The sequence below is a fragment of the Cupressus sempervirens genome, chromosome 8 (assembly GCF_028749045.1).
Source record: "Cupressus sempervirens isolate cs-2001-9-10 chromosome 8, ASM2874904v1, whole genome shotgun sequence".
Classification (NCBI taxonomy): Eukaryota; Viridiplantae; Streptophyta; class Pinopsida; order Cupressales; family Cupressaceae; genus Cupressus; species Cupressus sempervirens.
Window position 1 is genome coordinate 624,776,059 of NC_143125.1, and position 17,324 is coordinate 624,793,382.

Genomic DNA, 17,324 nt, shown 5'->3' on the forward strand with positions numbered 1-17,324 from the left:
TACTCTTGGTAGAATAACTTAAGAATATTCCTCCATCACTTGTAGGATCAAACTTTCCAGAGAATTCCTCTCTAGGCTTACAAAAACTTTGAAGTAAATCAGACTAGGAGTGTGGCCATACCATTATTCATAAGTTGTCTTACCAATTCTATTCTTGACTTGTACCCAGTTCTATGTATAAACTGTACTACAAGGTCTCCCTCATCTCCAAAGAATGGTAAAATGTTAGTTGTGAACTTCAACAGAAATCAAGAAAATCTTAGAATTATGAGTCTAAAGAAATTGAAGAAGTTAGAAACATAAAAAAATATCAGGTCTATTTTTATTGCTTTTATCATTTTATGGTTGTTTCAGCCTATTATAATACAGTATACATGTATTTGTAACACACAATATTGAAATTGTATGCTAACTAGGTTTTTGTCTTTTCTTTTTAATCTGATAAATGTGTTTAATAATGTTTCTTTAAAGTCTGAAGGTCATTTTTGATGTATGCTGGTTGGGGAAGGCTTCAAGTGCTAGTGAGACTACTACTTGTTATTGCCAGTGACATTTTTTAATGCTTTCTTCTAGAACAATATTGATATTTTTCAAGTACTCGTCATCTTTGTAAGGTATGGGGACAATCTTTTTAAAAACATGATTCTTACTTCTCATGTACTTGGGATTGATTAAGGGGCTTAATAATGTGCAGCTGGGTAGATTGGTGCTATACTTTGTGTCCTTTTGTTATCATCTCTCTCTCTCTCTCTCTCTCTCTCTCTCTCGCGCGCGCGCGGGGTTGTGCGGACAGGCAGGTACAGGTGTGTAGGGTTGTTTGTGTGAGAGGGAGAGAGGGAGGGAGGGAGCTAGGTTTGATTGCTGAATTTCTTTCTAGAAGGAGCTGAATTGCCGTATTTTTTTTTCTCAGACATTTGGTTTCTTATGGCTATTCTAAGTAGCAATTTTGTAACTAGGAAAGCATTTGTATGGATTTCATTCTTTTAATATTTATCTATGGTGTGATTTATTGTTTAAATTTCCCAGGAAATCAATCTCAAAGCCTGCTTATTGGAAATGGGTTATGCGGGAGAGGAAGTATCTTTGGCCATTGAAAGATATGGTATGTTAATTTCTGAGCTGAAAGTTTGACTGGAGCATTAAGTGGATTGAGGTATTGAATATTACTTTTAAATTTTGTCTCTACTAAATATCAAATTAATTTGCATAAGAGGCTAACGTGCAAAGCTTCAGTTTCTTGAACAATAGTAAATCATCCTAACATAAGAGATCCAGCAGTGCAGAAGTATATGAGAGGCAAAGTAAAATGAATCTATTGCATATCCCCATTGTTTAAATTCTTGACTAAATTATGGAAATCTCTTTGATTGCCCATATATATTAAGTTATTAACAGAAGGAAGTTGGAAGATTGATATTATCCAAAGTTTATTTTTATATAAATTAATGTGTCTGCAGCTTCGTGATTTTGGCCTTCTTTCATAGTTGGTTAGGACAAACTAATATTAAATTGGTTTGTTTAGTGTTTTGAGTATATGACTGTTACCATGAGTTGCAGGGAACACTGCAAATATGTGGTAATGAATTGTCTAGAGTTTCGTTACATATTGTCATTTTATGAAAACATATGTATAAGATAAATTGATTTTCTGAAGACAATCTCCTGATTCCTAATAGGATCTAGTAATCACATATTGTAAATTATAATAGAAATAAATGTTGCAGCCATTAATCCTAAAGCGTCGATCATGCCTCATAAGTCAGCCTAGGGCAAAAACAGGCAATGAAAGAGTGTGGATGCCATTTATTGCATGCATAGATGGTACTTGCATGAGAGTTGATTGGTTAAATCCTGGTTGAGGTTAACCTCTACCCTGGTATATAGACACATAGTGGATTCATGGTACAAAAAGATTGCATAACTATGTGCACATTATTCCATTAACAATCTTCACATTCCTTCTCATCCATGGTGGAAGAAGTGCTCCTTAATTTTGGTATAGCAGGTTTGATATGCCTTAGAATTTTTAACATTTATGTACTGTGGTTCGGATGAGAGTTGAGGCGACTTTATAGGGAAGCCATTTAGGCACTAGATTTGTGGTATAAAAGGGCCTTTTTTTTCTTAAATGGTGGAAGAAGTTTTCCCTAATTTTGGCATAGTAGGTTCGATACACCTTAGAATTCTTAGCATTTACATACTGTATTTCAGATGGGAGTTAAGATGACTTAATAGGGAAGCCATTTAGGCACTAGATTTGTGGTAAAAGAGAGCTTGCTCTTTTTCCTAAACGATGACTACATATTCCAGACTGCAAACTATCATAAAATATGAAACTGAGAGGTTTAACATGTTTTCAGATGCATTTGTATAGATTTGGAGATGATTTGATTTTTACGCTTACTTGGGACTAAGTTATGTATACCTATGTGGCTGCATCATCCTAAGCAAATATTTAATATAGCCTTTTTATTCTTTATGATTATGCAATAGTTAAGTGGGATGTTACTGATGTTCTAAACTGTTCCTTAAATATGGGTTTCATGTTTCATATCTACAGTTTTCTTTTTAATTGCCACCAAAATGTTTCCTGGAATTGGATGGTCTTAATGTAATATTTGCCATTTCTATTTATAAATATAGGTTGAAAGTTTTTGAAACAAATGTTATCTTCAGTTAACAAATGATTTTGCATAAAATGACTCAAAAAAGATGCATGTATGAATGAAAGCCCAGTTTGATGTGTCTTATCTAGCACAGATTGAAGTCTCTTTATTTCTGAATGGTTGAAATGGATCTTTTTATAAAATTTTCAATGTCATCTAACAAGGAACAGACAACCATAATAAAAATGAAGTTCTGATAACTATTGTAGACAACTGAAATTGATCATATCAAACCCTCAATTTGGCCAGAAAAATAAGATGCAGATTACGGAATTGGGTCAGGAATGGGTATGTTGCTCAAGTATGCCGGTACAACATTTTCTTTACTTCTTGGCTATTTTTTTGGAGTGCAGAAGTTAGGTAGCCCCCAGTATAAACTAGAATACGCTTGGTAAAAAAATTTCGTGTGATTGGCAATGCTGCTGTGAGATGCCCTCTGGTACCATGATAATGGGGGGAGGGTGGTGGGGGAGGGTCGCGAGCTTGGACTTTGTGACCACTTGGATGAAACATGATGCTTTATCCGGTCGAGCCAAGGCCACAACCCCTCCTTGGTTATGTTATGATTGTGTATTGTTAAATTATATATACATATTTATATTTGACATTATTAAATATAAAAGAGATTGGTACTCATTATTGCCAATAAAAACTTTCTGAATGGAGAACTTGAAGAAGGGGTATACATTGAACAACCTGATGGCTTCCTTTTGACAGATGAAAAAGATATGGTTTGCAGATTGAAGAAGGGATTGTATGGATTAAAACAAGCACGTAGAGCCTGCTATGCAAGATTGGATAAACATTTGACAAATTTGGGATTTGTGAAAGGCAACGCCGATAAAAATTTGTACTTGAGAAAGAATGAAGACGGTTTAATAATTTTTGCAGTATTTGTGGATGACATTATTTTTTATGAGGTAATGATTAAGCTAGGAAGACATTTTCAGAAAAAAGAAGAAAGAATTTAAGATGAGTATGATTGGAGAGATGACATATTTCTTGGGATTGTAGATTGTACAGAACAAAGATGACATTTTCATATCACAAGCTAAGTATCTTAGAGATTTGTTGAAGAGATTTGGTTTGGAGAATTGTAAACGTGTTGGAACACCTATGGTAATTGGATGTAAGTTATCTAGCAAAGATGAATCCCCAAGTGTAGAACAAACAAAGTACAGATCTATGATTGGTGGATTGCAGTATGTGACACATGCTAAACCTGATACAGCTAATGTAGTTGAAATTGTGACGAGATTTTAAGCAGATCCTAAAGAGACACAGCTTGCAGCAGTAAAAAGAATTTTCAGATACTTGAAAGGAACTCCTGGTTTCGGTCTATGGTATGACATATTACATGATTTCACATGATGTGCATACACTAATTCTGATTAGGCAGGAAGTGTGGATGATAGAAAAGACACTAGTGGTGGAGCATTCTTCTTAGGAGGAAGATTGGTTTCTTGGTTGAGAAAGAAACAAGATTGCATTTTACAAAGTACAGTATAAGCAGAATATGTAGTAGCACCAAATAATTGTAATCAGATTATTTAGATAAAGTAGATGCTGAAGGATATTGGAATTGAGTTTACTGAGCATATAATCATACATTGTGATAACACAAGTACAATGAGTATGTCAAGGAATCTATTTTTACAGTCAAAACAAAGCACATATCAATTAAAAATCACTTTTTGAGAGAGAAGGTGGCAAAGAAAAAGGTCAGATTGGAATATGTTAGCACAAAGGAGCAAAGAGAAGGTACATTTACAAAACCTTAGGCTAAGGACATATTTGAGTGTTTGATAGGTATGCTTGGGGTCATACCCCAACCTACTTAAGAGTAGTTGATGTAGAGATTGCATCAGTTCAGATTGTAGTAGAGCGCTATTTCCTTTGTTTGGACTGGATGCCTGATGCTTCTCCTATAGGGGAGTATTTGTGTTTGACCTGAGTCACTAAGGACTCTTGGTAGTGGTATTTAATAGTGTCACTTTGTTGTGAGCTTTCACAGTGTTTTGGAAATGATTTAACTTAGAAGATTGACATAATGATACCTTTGTCATTGATGTCAATGGGGGAGAAGTATACATGAAAAACATTCTTTATGGGGTAGAGATACACATTGATTGATATCAATGGGGGAGAAAGTATTGATGTTTATGTATGGGGGAGATTAACACCTTCGTGCATATTGGTTATTTGATGTACTATATGGTTGTGATCATAACATGAAAAACTCTTTACAACCTGCTTGAGACAAAGATGTACATTTACATTCATGGGTAACATGAATGGGGGAGCAAAGGAAGATGAGGAACATATATATTTGGTATACATGGTACTTAGATTTTTTTCATCAATGTTGCAGAGCGACTAGTCCAAGGTAACTAAACGCTTGAGGGTTTGGTGTCTACTAAGAGACCAGTCCAAGGCAACTGAAGTAGTTTGACCATGTGATGACACTCCCTAACATGTATCCTGAGTGATGCAGGATCATCCTGGGTTGATGTGTTATCCTGCTCATTTGTGTTCATTTTGCGGTATAAGCCGAGTTGAAGTTATCCCACGTCATGTTAACACTCGGGTTAGCATGTTATCCCATCTCACTCTACAGTGTGTGCCGAGTTCCACAGTCTGTGCCAAGCTATTCTTCATGTGCGGAGTGATCCTTCATGTGCTAAGTTTTCCTGTTGATGCCCTGTGTCAACATTTTGGACATGTTTTTTGTGTTTTGTTTCTTAACGCGAGCCGACTTGCGGGATTTATTTCGATCGTGATGTTTATGATTAGATCTTGTCTTCAAATGTGTGCAAATTGTTGTTGGGGCGACCTTTCTGTTTTGTAAGCCATTTTGGCAAGTATAAATAGGGTGTTTAGGCTTAGAGTTAGAGTAGCGTGGAGGGATTTGGGAGGAGCAATTTTGGGAGTAGTTGAAGGGTGAGCTTTCCTGAGTCTATGGACAGAGTGCCGAATGTGAGGCAGTTTACAACAGGATTGTGGTGGAGTAGCGAGTTTGGAGAAGAGCTAGTGGTTGTGGTTTAGAAACAAGGAGGTTGCTTGGTGGCTTGCAAGCACATGTTGAGATCTTGAGGGTTTCTACTAGATTGTTGTTAAGTTACAACTCTGGACTAACTAGGGTTTGGATTGGATCTTGAGGGATCTTGCAGAACTCTTATTGTAATTGCTGTTGTATTTGGCCATAACCCGGAAGACCTTACAGTTGGGCATATTGCATGTAAACAGTTATTTTATAAATAAAGAGTTGTGATTTGGTATCATATCTTGCATTGTTGTTATCTTTTATTGTGTTTCCGCTATATGGTTATATTGCTGGGGGCTAGGACATCTCCTTTTGGGGATTCTCCTGCCTTGCATTGCATAATTGAGTCTCCTCTGTAGATTTTGTATTTGCCTTTGGTGGATGTTATTTATTGGTGGTGGTTTGTACTTACTAATTATAGTCATTTTTTCATTGGTTATTATTCTTTTGGTTATTGGTATTTGATTTGGAAGTTGAAATTCTTTCAGTGGTTGTTTGTCATTGGATTTGGTACTTGTTTGGAGTTGGTATCTAGTTGTTGACTTTGGTAAGTGGTCTTGGAATTGGTTGCTTGTCATTTCGACATTTACTATCTTTTCTTTATCAATAGTTGTGGTACCCCTGAGGTAGAGAGAGCTTTCAAGATTCCTTGCCTAAGATTTGTTTTTGTGATTTGATATTCGTGGGGACCTTCTCTTCTTGCGTCTGATTGGGCCTCTACATAATGCGTTCAGATGTTGCTTTTATGATGTATCATTAGATGTTACAGACTTATCCCTCCATAGCATTGTCTTGGCCGAGTTTGGAGCTCATCCTTTCAAACTTGCAGCCATTTTTGACTTGATCTAGTTTCGCCATCAGCTCCGTGGTTTTATGGATTCAAAGGTCGACCGACATAGGTACTCTCATTTGGCGTATTGTTCTTCTGTTGCGATTATGAGATTTGACACTAGCACTAGATCTCGCTGTTGGTATGCTCAGGCCACCTCTCTATTGGGTTCGATCGAGATTGAGATTGATCGACTTCCCCCTTATTAGTTCTTGCTGGATGCTCCTGCAGACCTCCTTCCCTCTCGATAGGAGTTGAATGAGTTTGTCAGGCAGGATATCTATAGACAGTACATTATTACTACCTGGTGTAATCTTCCTGGTGGGTTATGACCTAAGATGGCCTTTTATGCTAAGCATTTTCTTGAGATTCAAAATGGTATTATTGTTCGCCCTGCCTATCTTTATTGGTGCTGGAGTCACAACTTACGCTTCTCTTTGGGCTCCTTTAGAGTTGGCTCTCACCGTCTTCGTGCCCAGGCTAATCACGATATAGTTAGGGAGGATCGGATCTGTCGATTGTGTACTTTGGCAGAGGTTGAGACTGAGACCCACTTTATATTTTATTGTCCCATTTACTATAAGATCAAAGGAAGATTCTATTGCCTTTTCAGAGATTGTTTTTCTCTTTTAGCATTCTTTAGTATATTGACCAACAGTGTCTTGCACTCTACCTTTGTGAGGCCACCCAGCTTCATGAGCATACCTTACAGTCACTCATACCTAAGGGTCATACCTTAGATCAGCTCATTATTGCCTTTTTCTCCCCCTTGTCTCCTCCATGGGGCGTAAAAAGGCCATCCAGTATCACTTATTCCAGACAACTCAGACACTGCACCAGTCTATCTAGACAACAACACTCCTCCAGTGATTCTCAGTGACGATCAAAAACTCTGGATCTTTCACAGTTATATCCTTCTGTGATTGGTTTCTTTGTACCAAGGAAGGATCCTTAGTCCTTACCTTGGCTTCACTGGCTTCATGTCTTGTTTTGTTTCTTCTCTGACACTGTTTGGTGTTCTTGCTTTGGGCAGCTCTTCTATTTGTATGCTCAGTCCCATAAACCCTTGTGGTTTTTTGTTGGACATTAATAATATTTTCTTATCTTATCCAAGTATAATCTGGTCACTTCCAAAGGTGCAATTTGTAGCTTATGTTGTCCGAAGATTGTTAGGAAGGGTAACTAGGCCAAGGTGGTATTTCAAAATGCGAAGTTGGGCATTCAATTTCGCGACTTGGATAGGATTGCTATCCCCAATTCGGTGGAGCTTGCGGGGAAGGCTAAAATTTTAAATGTAGTTTGAAAAATATTGCATTTGCTTAGTCATTCAATGGACATTGATCACCCCATTTCGTATGCCACCTCCATTTGTTTGACTCAAAAGTAGGGTGGCAGGAAAATTACTCGAGAGCCTTTGGTTGGGACTTTCATGGTGTAGGGGCACCTAGTCAAATTCCTTGTTTGGATTTCTAGATAAGTTGTTTTGATTTCTAGTGTTGATTTTAGCATGTACTGACTCTAGCCAAGTTAGAAGTGTGAGTTTGGGCTTTCCAAGCTCATGGTTGAGTTTGTCCCTATGTGGAGTTGACTAGGTTCAATCCAGTCTAGGTGGTTTGATTATCTTGCTTTAGGTTGTTTGTGTTTTGAGTTAGGAGTTGTGGGTCTTATGCCCTAGCAACCTGAGTAAGGTGTGGTTTTGAGTTATGTTCTCCTCTATGATGTTTCCACATCCTTGTGCATAGGGTGGAGACTATACCTTGTCATTTGGAAAAAGTTGAGGAATGATGTCAAAAAGATGTCAAATGTGAAAAAATTGCCAAATAGGGAAAAATGGTCTAAATCTTGTGAATTGATGTTCTAAAGGCTAAAACATGCCTAGACATTATAAATAGGTCATAATGGACAAATTTGGAAGTTCCCAAATTAAGGAAATCAAAGTTGCCCAAAAATGCAAAAAGTTGTCAAAGTCAGCAATTTTGAAAAGTTGCTTGACAACTTTTTGATTGGAAAGTTGTATAATACAAGAAAGAGGTTGATGATTATTCTAACTGTCTGGAACCTCTTGAGGAACTTGTAAAACCACGAAGTAAGCCCATTCTAAAGGTTGGAAGTTGTAATAAGCAGAATTTTGCAAGTAGATCCACGATATACAGTCCAGATTTTGACAATTTGAGATTCTTGGTTGCAAGTAAAGACTAATGGATTTGAAAGGCTCATTTTTGTGTTGGATTCTTATTGTTCATGTTGTTATAGTACCTTTCATTTTAGACTTCAAGTTGTTTAGAGCTCATTTGTGCATAGTTAGGAAATCATTTGTACATAGATTGGTCACTGTTTTTGCATTGGCAGTTTTTGGGAGAATGGCTCCTCCATGAATCCTCACCATGGAATCATCATGGTTTTTGGGGATGTGGGAGTGGAGCCCTTGTATAGTGTACATAGCAAGGGAGAGGCCTGGAAAAGCGTGGCAACTGTTTTTAATGTGATGCCCTAGGCAAGGCTTTGATGCATGGCTAGGTGGTCACAGAGTTAACAAGTGGATATGAGTACGTTGAATGCATCAGATGGTTCAATCTGTGAGTTGTAGAAGGAGGGATGTGTGAGGAAGCCCCAAGTGAAATGACAAGCTTCCATGATCAATTTTGTTAAGGTTTTCAAAAGATCCAAATGAATGTTGTTTGGAAGTATTAGAAATCCTTCTTTTAAGGCATAAAAACAACAGGGGAGTGTACGGACAGATTGGGAACCTGAGATCCAGAAAATCCTTTAGGTTTTCCAAAAGGGTACTCGAATCCATGATTTGTTTGCCACCTTGTTAAGAGAAATTTGAGATTATAGTCCAAAAATCCAATTAGGAGGGCTAATTCAATTAGGCCTGTTTTTGATAGTTTTGGAGTAAATGCAAAGAACTTGAGGAAAACTTATGGGGTTTGAGTCCAGAAGCCTAGGTGAGGTCCAATACCTCATGTATGAGCCCCTCATTCCATGTAGTTGAGAAAATGAACAAGATGGATCAAGAATTGAAGTTGGCAAGTTAGTTTGTAGAGGCATTTGGTGAATGCAGGAGCAAAAATCCTTGGTGTAACTACGCAGTGAGAAGTTGGAGGATAAGATAGAGATCCTCTAGAGGCTTGGATTACTAAAGTGAACCTTAATAGGCTAAGAGAAAGCCTAAGCAAGTGCTGGAGAAGATATGCACTAAGCAAGCAAACTACCTAGCATTACATCATTTCAGAACAATCAAAATGTGCACAATTTCGGGGGTAGGTCTCAAGGGGATTTTGATGGATGGGATTCATTAGGGTTGTCTGAGGGCGAGACTACTCTTCCCTCAACTACCCCTGCTTACCATGGCGATGAATTTTGTGGACAAGATATTGGGTGTGCTGAAACAGAGGATCCTGATGTGCGACCCATGGAAATCGATGAAGCCTTTTGATTGTTGGATTGGTTACTTTTTCGATAGTTGTACGAGCTTTTTGATTCGTGTATCATCTTTCTTCTAATGACTTTGGTTTAGTGGTTCGATAGAGGATTTTGGGTCACTGCTTCAGAGTATCGACAGGGATTTTGTGTTGGGTCAGGGCTTCCGGTGATGACATAGCGTTCTCCTTTCTACTTGTGATTGCCTTCGTGCCAATTTGTGACATTTTTGGGCCGAAAATTCATGATGTGATGTAGGTCTCTCTTTGGGTGCTTTTGGATATATTAGTGAGGCATGTAATTAAGAGATTGAAGTCTTTTTCAAATCTCTGCAAAAGTGCCATTTTGTTATGGTGGGCTATTTTTATTCAGGAGGGCTGGTTGGTAGGATACTATTCATATGGTATTTTTTGTTCAGTGTACTTCTTTCCTATTTGTGGCTAATTTAGAACCTTTCTATTTTGTAAATAAACGAGGAAGCAAGGTTTTCTGACTAGTTCTTTCCCTGTGGAGTTATTGAATTAGTTATATAACAAATAAATTATTTAATGGCTCCATTCGTTTTTGATAAAAATAAAATTGAAGCATTTATTAATACCCAATATTCATTAACCATAATCATAAGGTTTAATAATTATAAACTATTTTTTATCCACATCTTAAAACTTCAAACTTTATTAAATTTAAATAGATTAATTTAATAAAACTTAAATTAAACTCATAAATTTTTAAATAAATTGAAATTTATTAAACTTAAATTAAACTCATTTATTATCAAATAAATTAAAATTTATTCAACTTTAATTAAATATATTTTTTTAATAATTAAATAAATTAAATTAATTGCTAATTTGATAAAGCCTTCATTATCAACAAACAAAGTAGTCGGTCCTATTGGTGACATCTGCATATCTCCAAGCATTTGACGAGGTCAAACAACTTTACAACTTGCCTTTACTATTTGTCAGTATTCAAGCTCTGTAGAGGAGAGAGAAATGTTTTGCTGCTTCTTACTGGTCCATGTGACGGCACCGGATCCCAAACTGAACACATATCCAAAAGTTGACTTTTTATCATCAACAGAGCACACCCAATTTGAATCTGTGAACCGACTGAGTCTAGGATCAGAACTCCAAAAGTAAAGAAGTCCATAATCTGAAGTGCACTTCACATAATGAAGCACACACTTTGCTACTATACAATGATCAGTCTTGGGAGCTGTCATAAAGAAGGAGATGTAGCTGATTGCGAAGCTGATATCAAACCTACTAGCAGTGAGGTAGATGAGGTTGCCTACTAGTTGACTGTATGTAGTATCATCAACGGGAGGAGAATTAGATGTGGTTGATAACTTGAGACCTTTCTCCATGGGTGTAGATGTAGGCTTGCAATCCTGCATCCGGAATTTGTCTAACAAAGACCTAGCATATTTGGATAGAGAGATGAATATACCAGAAGACTATTGCCAAACCTCAACACTTAGGCAATAATGCATGAGCTCAAGGTCAATCATATCAAAAGACTGGCATAAATTCTTTTTGATTCCCTGAATCAAAGATGCTGAATTGCCAGTGTTGATCAGATCATCCACATAAATAACCAGAAGGATGATGCCACTGTCAGTAGTCTTGATGTACAAATTTGAGTCTGAAGAACTCCTCTAGAAGCCTTGATCATTGAGGTACTTATCAATTTTTGTGTGCCATGCCCAAGGGGCTTGCTTCAAGCCATAGAGAGCTTTCACTAATCTGAGAATTTGATATTCTTTACCAGCAACCTTGAAACCAAGAGGTTGCATCATGTAGACCTCTTCGTGGAGATCACCATTCATGAAAGCACTCTTGACGTCCATTTGATGGACCTTTTCAAGCCAAATTGGGTTGCCATGGTTAGGACTAATCTGATTGTGCTCATCTTTGCAATAGGAGCAAATGTCTCGTCATAATCAATGCCCTGACGCTGAGAAAAGCCCTTTGCAACTAAATGAGCTTTGTAGTTATCCAAAGTACCATAAGATTTGTATTTAATTATGCAAACCCATTTGCAGCCAATGGATTTCTTCCCCGATGGTAGATTAGAAAGAACCCTTATTCTTCAGCAGGCTCTGGTGTTTAGATGTCATGGCCTATTCCTACTCTGGAATTCCTTTAGCCTCGGAGTATGTTTGAGATTCAAACACACTGTGAACATTGGACATAAGAGCAAAATTAACTGACTCTGTAGGTTTGCACTTTTTTCAAGAAGTTCTCCCATCAATGAGCTCACTATCTCAAAGATCACCAAGTGTCTTAGCCCACCAATTAGGCCGGAGAGGAGAATGACCAACGTTAGTATTAGGAGATGCTCTATGATTAGGTTCCTCATCAAAAGAGTTTGGATCAAACTTAGGTGAAGCATCTACAAATTTGGGTGATTTTGCAGGAGAAGTTGGAGGTGTCTGTACAGGGACCATTGGTATAACTGGAGCTGCATAAATTTAATCGTATATTTCCTTTGTATCATTATATTGATTTACGCATACACACAGATATATAAATATATATACATGTATGTGCAAGTATAGATGCCATGATAACATGGTGTCAATATATGGAATATAATGAGGAGACTCCGCAACGATCTCAGATAGAAAAGGTAACAATTTATATTATTATTTAGATACTTAATGTTTTTCTTGATAAGTGTTATGAACTGATTGGTGAGCTCATGGTCATCCAAGGTATACTCTTGCTTCCCTAGTCATTAAATCCTTAACCAAGATGGTTAGAATCCATACTTGATGGCCTGTCAGTAGACTTTTGGTGCTCGACTCCCTAGCTCCCATTTAGAAATACTTCCCCCCTTTGTCATGTTCTGCAACCAAGAAGAATTTCCATGATAATAACATATTCCTCAATTTAAATCAAGATAACTATAATCAGAAGTTATTTTTATAATCGTCAAAATGATCCACCATTTCAAATAAGCAACTGACTTTTCCAACTTATTTAAAATAAATATTCATTTTTTGTTAAAATTGTAACAACCAACTAACATGTCATCTTTATATGAATTAAAACAAACAACCATATTTCCATTTCACATGGTCATAATATTCAATTGATTTACTAGCCAACTGACATTCACATGAATTACATAATGGCTATATGATTATTTAAACTGGCAAAAATTGGGGATGTAACAATGCCTTATTGATTATTTTGCTTGAATCCTCATTCAAGGCAAGCACATAAGACTTTGGGTTCTCTTGTTTGCTCCACAAAATATTAAAAAGTAGTTCTTTTGTCAATTCCAGGGTCACCAGTATTATCGTAGCAATGAGACGCTTTTTGTTAATTTGGAAAGTAGTAGTTGTATGCAAATTATTCCTCAAAGAAGAGGAATTGATCAATAGAAATGCCGTTTCTGTATTTCCAGTTAAGTTTCTGTTGAAGCCATCTTCAGTAAGAAGGGAGCCTCCCCTATTGCTGAGAGGAGAGAGAAATTTCATGATATGTTGCCTAAAGTCACAATTTTGTAAGTTGTGGTCATAGTGACTTGCAAAAAATTCAGCTAACATGTCTCAGTGATTTGATCTCAAGTTTGAGATAATAGACTCATTTGTTTTATTTATTTATTTGTCTGCAACGAATTACTTGTTTGACTAGTAAAAGATTAGTTCTCTTATCTTTACCTAAGACACTTAGATCATGGGGAGACTGACTAAATCATGCTGACGTTGAGTATCTTTAAAGATATTGTTATTTGGCCTCTAATTTTGTTAGTATAATACAGCTTGTAGGGATTCTTTTGATCATTAATAGTTTCACTTTCTTTTCTTATATTAACTTTTGCTAGAAGTATTTGTTATAAAAATGAAAACAAGATCATTGGATGAAGTTTGTGTGGAAATCAAATAAGTTATTATACCTTTTGGTTTCATAGTTTGTCTTGGTGATTAGAGTTTAAACTTAGAGAATAAATAAAATAATTAAGTAATTTTGTGTACTTGGTTATATTAATTTTTTCAAATTTCATTTGAATAAAATCATGTGGATAATAGTCCTCTATGAATTATTTTTGACATGTTAAATATTAATTCTCTTATTTTGTGCAAGATCTTTACCATGGGGTGATTATTTTTTGTTTGTTTTGTAGGTATAGATGTTCCAATTGATATCTTGATTGATTCGATTGATGCTCTTAGAAATAGTGGGGCTATAAGAAATGAAGATATGGGAGATCCATATAATGACCTTACTTCAAAGGAGGAGGTTGTTCTCTCTCTCTCTCTCTCTCTCTCTCACACACACACACACACACACACACACACCTGTGCGTGCACACACACACATTGTTGAATGTACCTATGCTGATACAATTATTTGATGTGCTTTTGATTTCATATAGATTTTGTTCTAATTTGAACAATAATACTATTACTCACACTTTCCCCTCTCTCCATACACACTGGCATCAACACATAGATAGCTACAGAAAATCAAATCTGCTGATATAAGAATGCTACAAGATGACAACGAAAAGATGTTAGCCTCTTTTATTACTTTTGAAGGGGTAAATAAGGATTTCTAATAAGATATCTCATTATACAAGGTGCATTATACTCGAATGAGCGTTAGTCATCAATAATGAAATGAGTTTCTTCTTGATCAATCTGGGAGAGGCATTACCATCCAGTCAAGCATTTCCCCATGACAAATGATTGACTTTATCTTGATGGTATATGATTTATGAAATATGTTTATAAAATATTTACTTTTAGTAATATACCTTATCTATTGGATTTAGTGCTGCATTTTGTCTTATGGCCTTGAAACTTGTTGTCTGCTTGTGCACCTTTCTGAGTAGAACATATGCTGAATTTTATATTCAAATGTTTGTATTAGTATATTCCATTATAGAACACATTTCATGCTCAAAGAGCTTGACTCATCAATAATGATTTGATAGAAAGTGCTAAATAATTCAAGCGATAAACTATAGAGAAAGTAAATGCCATAGTTGAAGAGGAAACATAAATTCTTAAGTAGTTAACTTGAAACAATCCATCAAGATTAGACGAAAAGACAGGGCACCTAGTCGGCTTGATGTTTCTGTGCTACTTGCCCCGAGTGGTTAACCAATTTACACTCTCTACTAGAGGTCTTATGGTATAGTTTAACTACAAGTGTTTTTCTTTAAAGCTTTGTTTCTGAGTTTAAAATAAATTATTTTAAACTCCCAAAGTTTGGGCATTTGTAACCAATAAATAAGTGCTTTGAGCACATAGAGTGAAGAGAATTGTTGATACTATGCTTATGCTGGAGAAACTATTGTTCAGATGGTTTGGCTTTATTTGTAACATTGTTGAAAATCTCTGCGATATATCGTGCTGCAATTTTGTGGGGTATTATTATCATTTATCTCGGCGACGCTATATTCCAAAGTCGCACAATGATGTTTTTGAAAAAACTCGTGAAATTGCATGATACCGGACCCAAAATATTGGCAGAAAAGTCAAAAAAAAAAGAAGACTTAGGTTTCTTGTACTTCTGTGACCATAAGCAATGACTTTCATAGGAAGGTCCAAAATTCAAATATTAAAAACAAAAAGCAAAATAGTGACAGCTGCCGCTGAAAACTGTAATGTCCCGATTTTTGCCACCATTGGAGTTTGAGGGATTAGCCTATTATTGTGATCCTCGTAGGCTAGTTATTGCAGTTAGAGGGTCTTTTGAGTCAAAGGCTTGGCTATGAGAGGGTCTTGTCTTCTTCACAATTCAGTATGTTCAAGTTTGGTCTTCGTTTGACTTAGTTTGGAGTTCGTTTGGTCTTAGTTGCATGCACTTGCTATTTATGGAAAGTCGGGTGATGATTGAGAGGGACCCTTTCTATTTTTGGAAAGTGCATTTGGTCACATGGTGAAATAATACGAGTGACTCTTGTTTCCGATGACATATTTTAAGGATAAGTATTTTGGGAGTTATTATTATTTTAGTGGCCAAATTATTAATAAATCATTAAATAGCTTATTATAAAGTTATAATTTAACTTTATAATTTCACTTAAGTTGAGGGTTGAGTCATCATTGGAAGGGGCCATTTAATTAATTAATTCATGGAAGCCTATGCCAAGGAATTTATTAAAGTTTTGGGAGGAAATGATTATCATTTTGTATTACTACAAATTCAAATATGCGACCAAAAGTAAAGTTTGCATTTAAGTGAAAAGTGTGATGAAGAAACCCAAGTTGCATTATAAAAGAGACATCATGGAGAAAGTCTTTGATTATATTTGTCTTGGTGAGGGTTTCTGAATTTCTGATTTTCAATTCCACTGCTGAAGTATAGTGGTTTTGTACTGAGATTTCTAGTCTGATTTTCTGAGCATCTTCTCTACCGTTGCTACTGTGGCTGAGAAGAGTATTGGTTTGTGTCTTCCATTCTGTGGTTTCTGTGACAGGGAAGACTTTTTAATTGTTAGGGTTGCCACATATTTTTCATCTGGTATTTGTTGTTGGTTATTTCTGAGTTTGGCATCAAGCATCACAGTTCTAATTATGAGCCATTATTGCATTCCCAATGCCCAAGCTGCTGTTTGTTGGTACCATGAGATATCTGCAATATAGGGCATGTAAGTGCAAGGAAATCAGGCGTCTATAATACCTGAAATTGAATGCCTGAGTGTGTTGCGTACCAGCGTTTGCAATTAAGAGTTTTCCAGGCTAAGGTAGCTACATATTGGTGTTTGTGTTTTCATATCTGTGTGGGACTTAAAGAGCAGTTACTACTCTGTTTAAGGCCTGCAAATATCATTGAGAGAGGAGTTAATTGGCATGCAAAGTTTGACCTGTATGTGGGCATTGTACTGCTGCAAGTTTCTATCAAATGCCATTGATGGTTGTAGGTGCAAATTGTAATTTGGTTTATATTGTAGTTGAATTTTCAAAGTTGCAATTATTATTAATTGTCATTGTAAATGGTTTGGAGTTACAAGGTTGCATAACAATTGTTTGATGAAATGTCAAGTTGAATATATGTGTTTCAGTCATTATTATGCATGCCAAGTGTTTGTAGAAATGCCTAGTGGCTGTAGGTGCATATTGAGATGCATGGAAAGTGCTTGTCTTTATATCTATTAGCTGTAATAGGTAATGTCAGTCATATAATTGTTTACCAAAGGTCTGAAACAACTATTATATCATTTTTATAACAACCTTCATTGCTGTAAGTGTTCAATAACCTCATTTGCAGACTATAAACTTAAAGAGCACAATCTGAAAATAAAGTACAGCGAGATTAAGCTTGCATGCAAAGTAAAGAAAATTGGTGTTTGTCAAGTTGGTACTAGCAGGGGTCGTTACAAAAACCCTAGCAACACATCT

At 36.3% G+C, this 17,324-nt stretch overlaps 1 protein-coding gene across 3 annotated transcripts in view; it reads left to right on the plus strand.

Moving 5' to 3' along the window:
- The window catches only part of LOC149543994 (DNA (cytosine-5)-methyltransferase DRM2-like), a 169,207-nt gene that overhangs the window by 71,879 nt on the left and 80,004 nt on the right, over positions 1 to 17,324 (plus strand). For all 3 annotated transcript variants that reach the window (XM_089798633.1, XM_089798635.1, XM_089798634.1), the window contains 2 exons: positions 1,027 to 1,102; positions 14,099 to 14,214. In XM_089798633.1, coding sequence (XP_089654759.1) covers positions 1,027 to 1,102; positions 14,099 to 14,214 — 192 coding nt within the window. The remainder of the gene's footprint in view (positions 1 to 1,026; positions 1,103 to 14,098; positions 14,215 to 17,324) is intronic.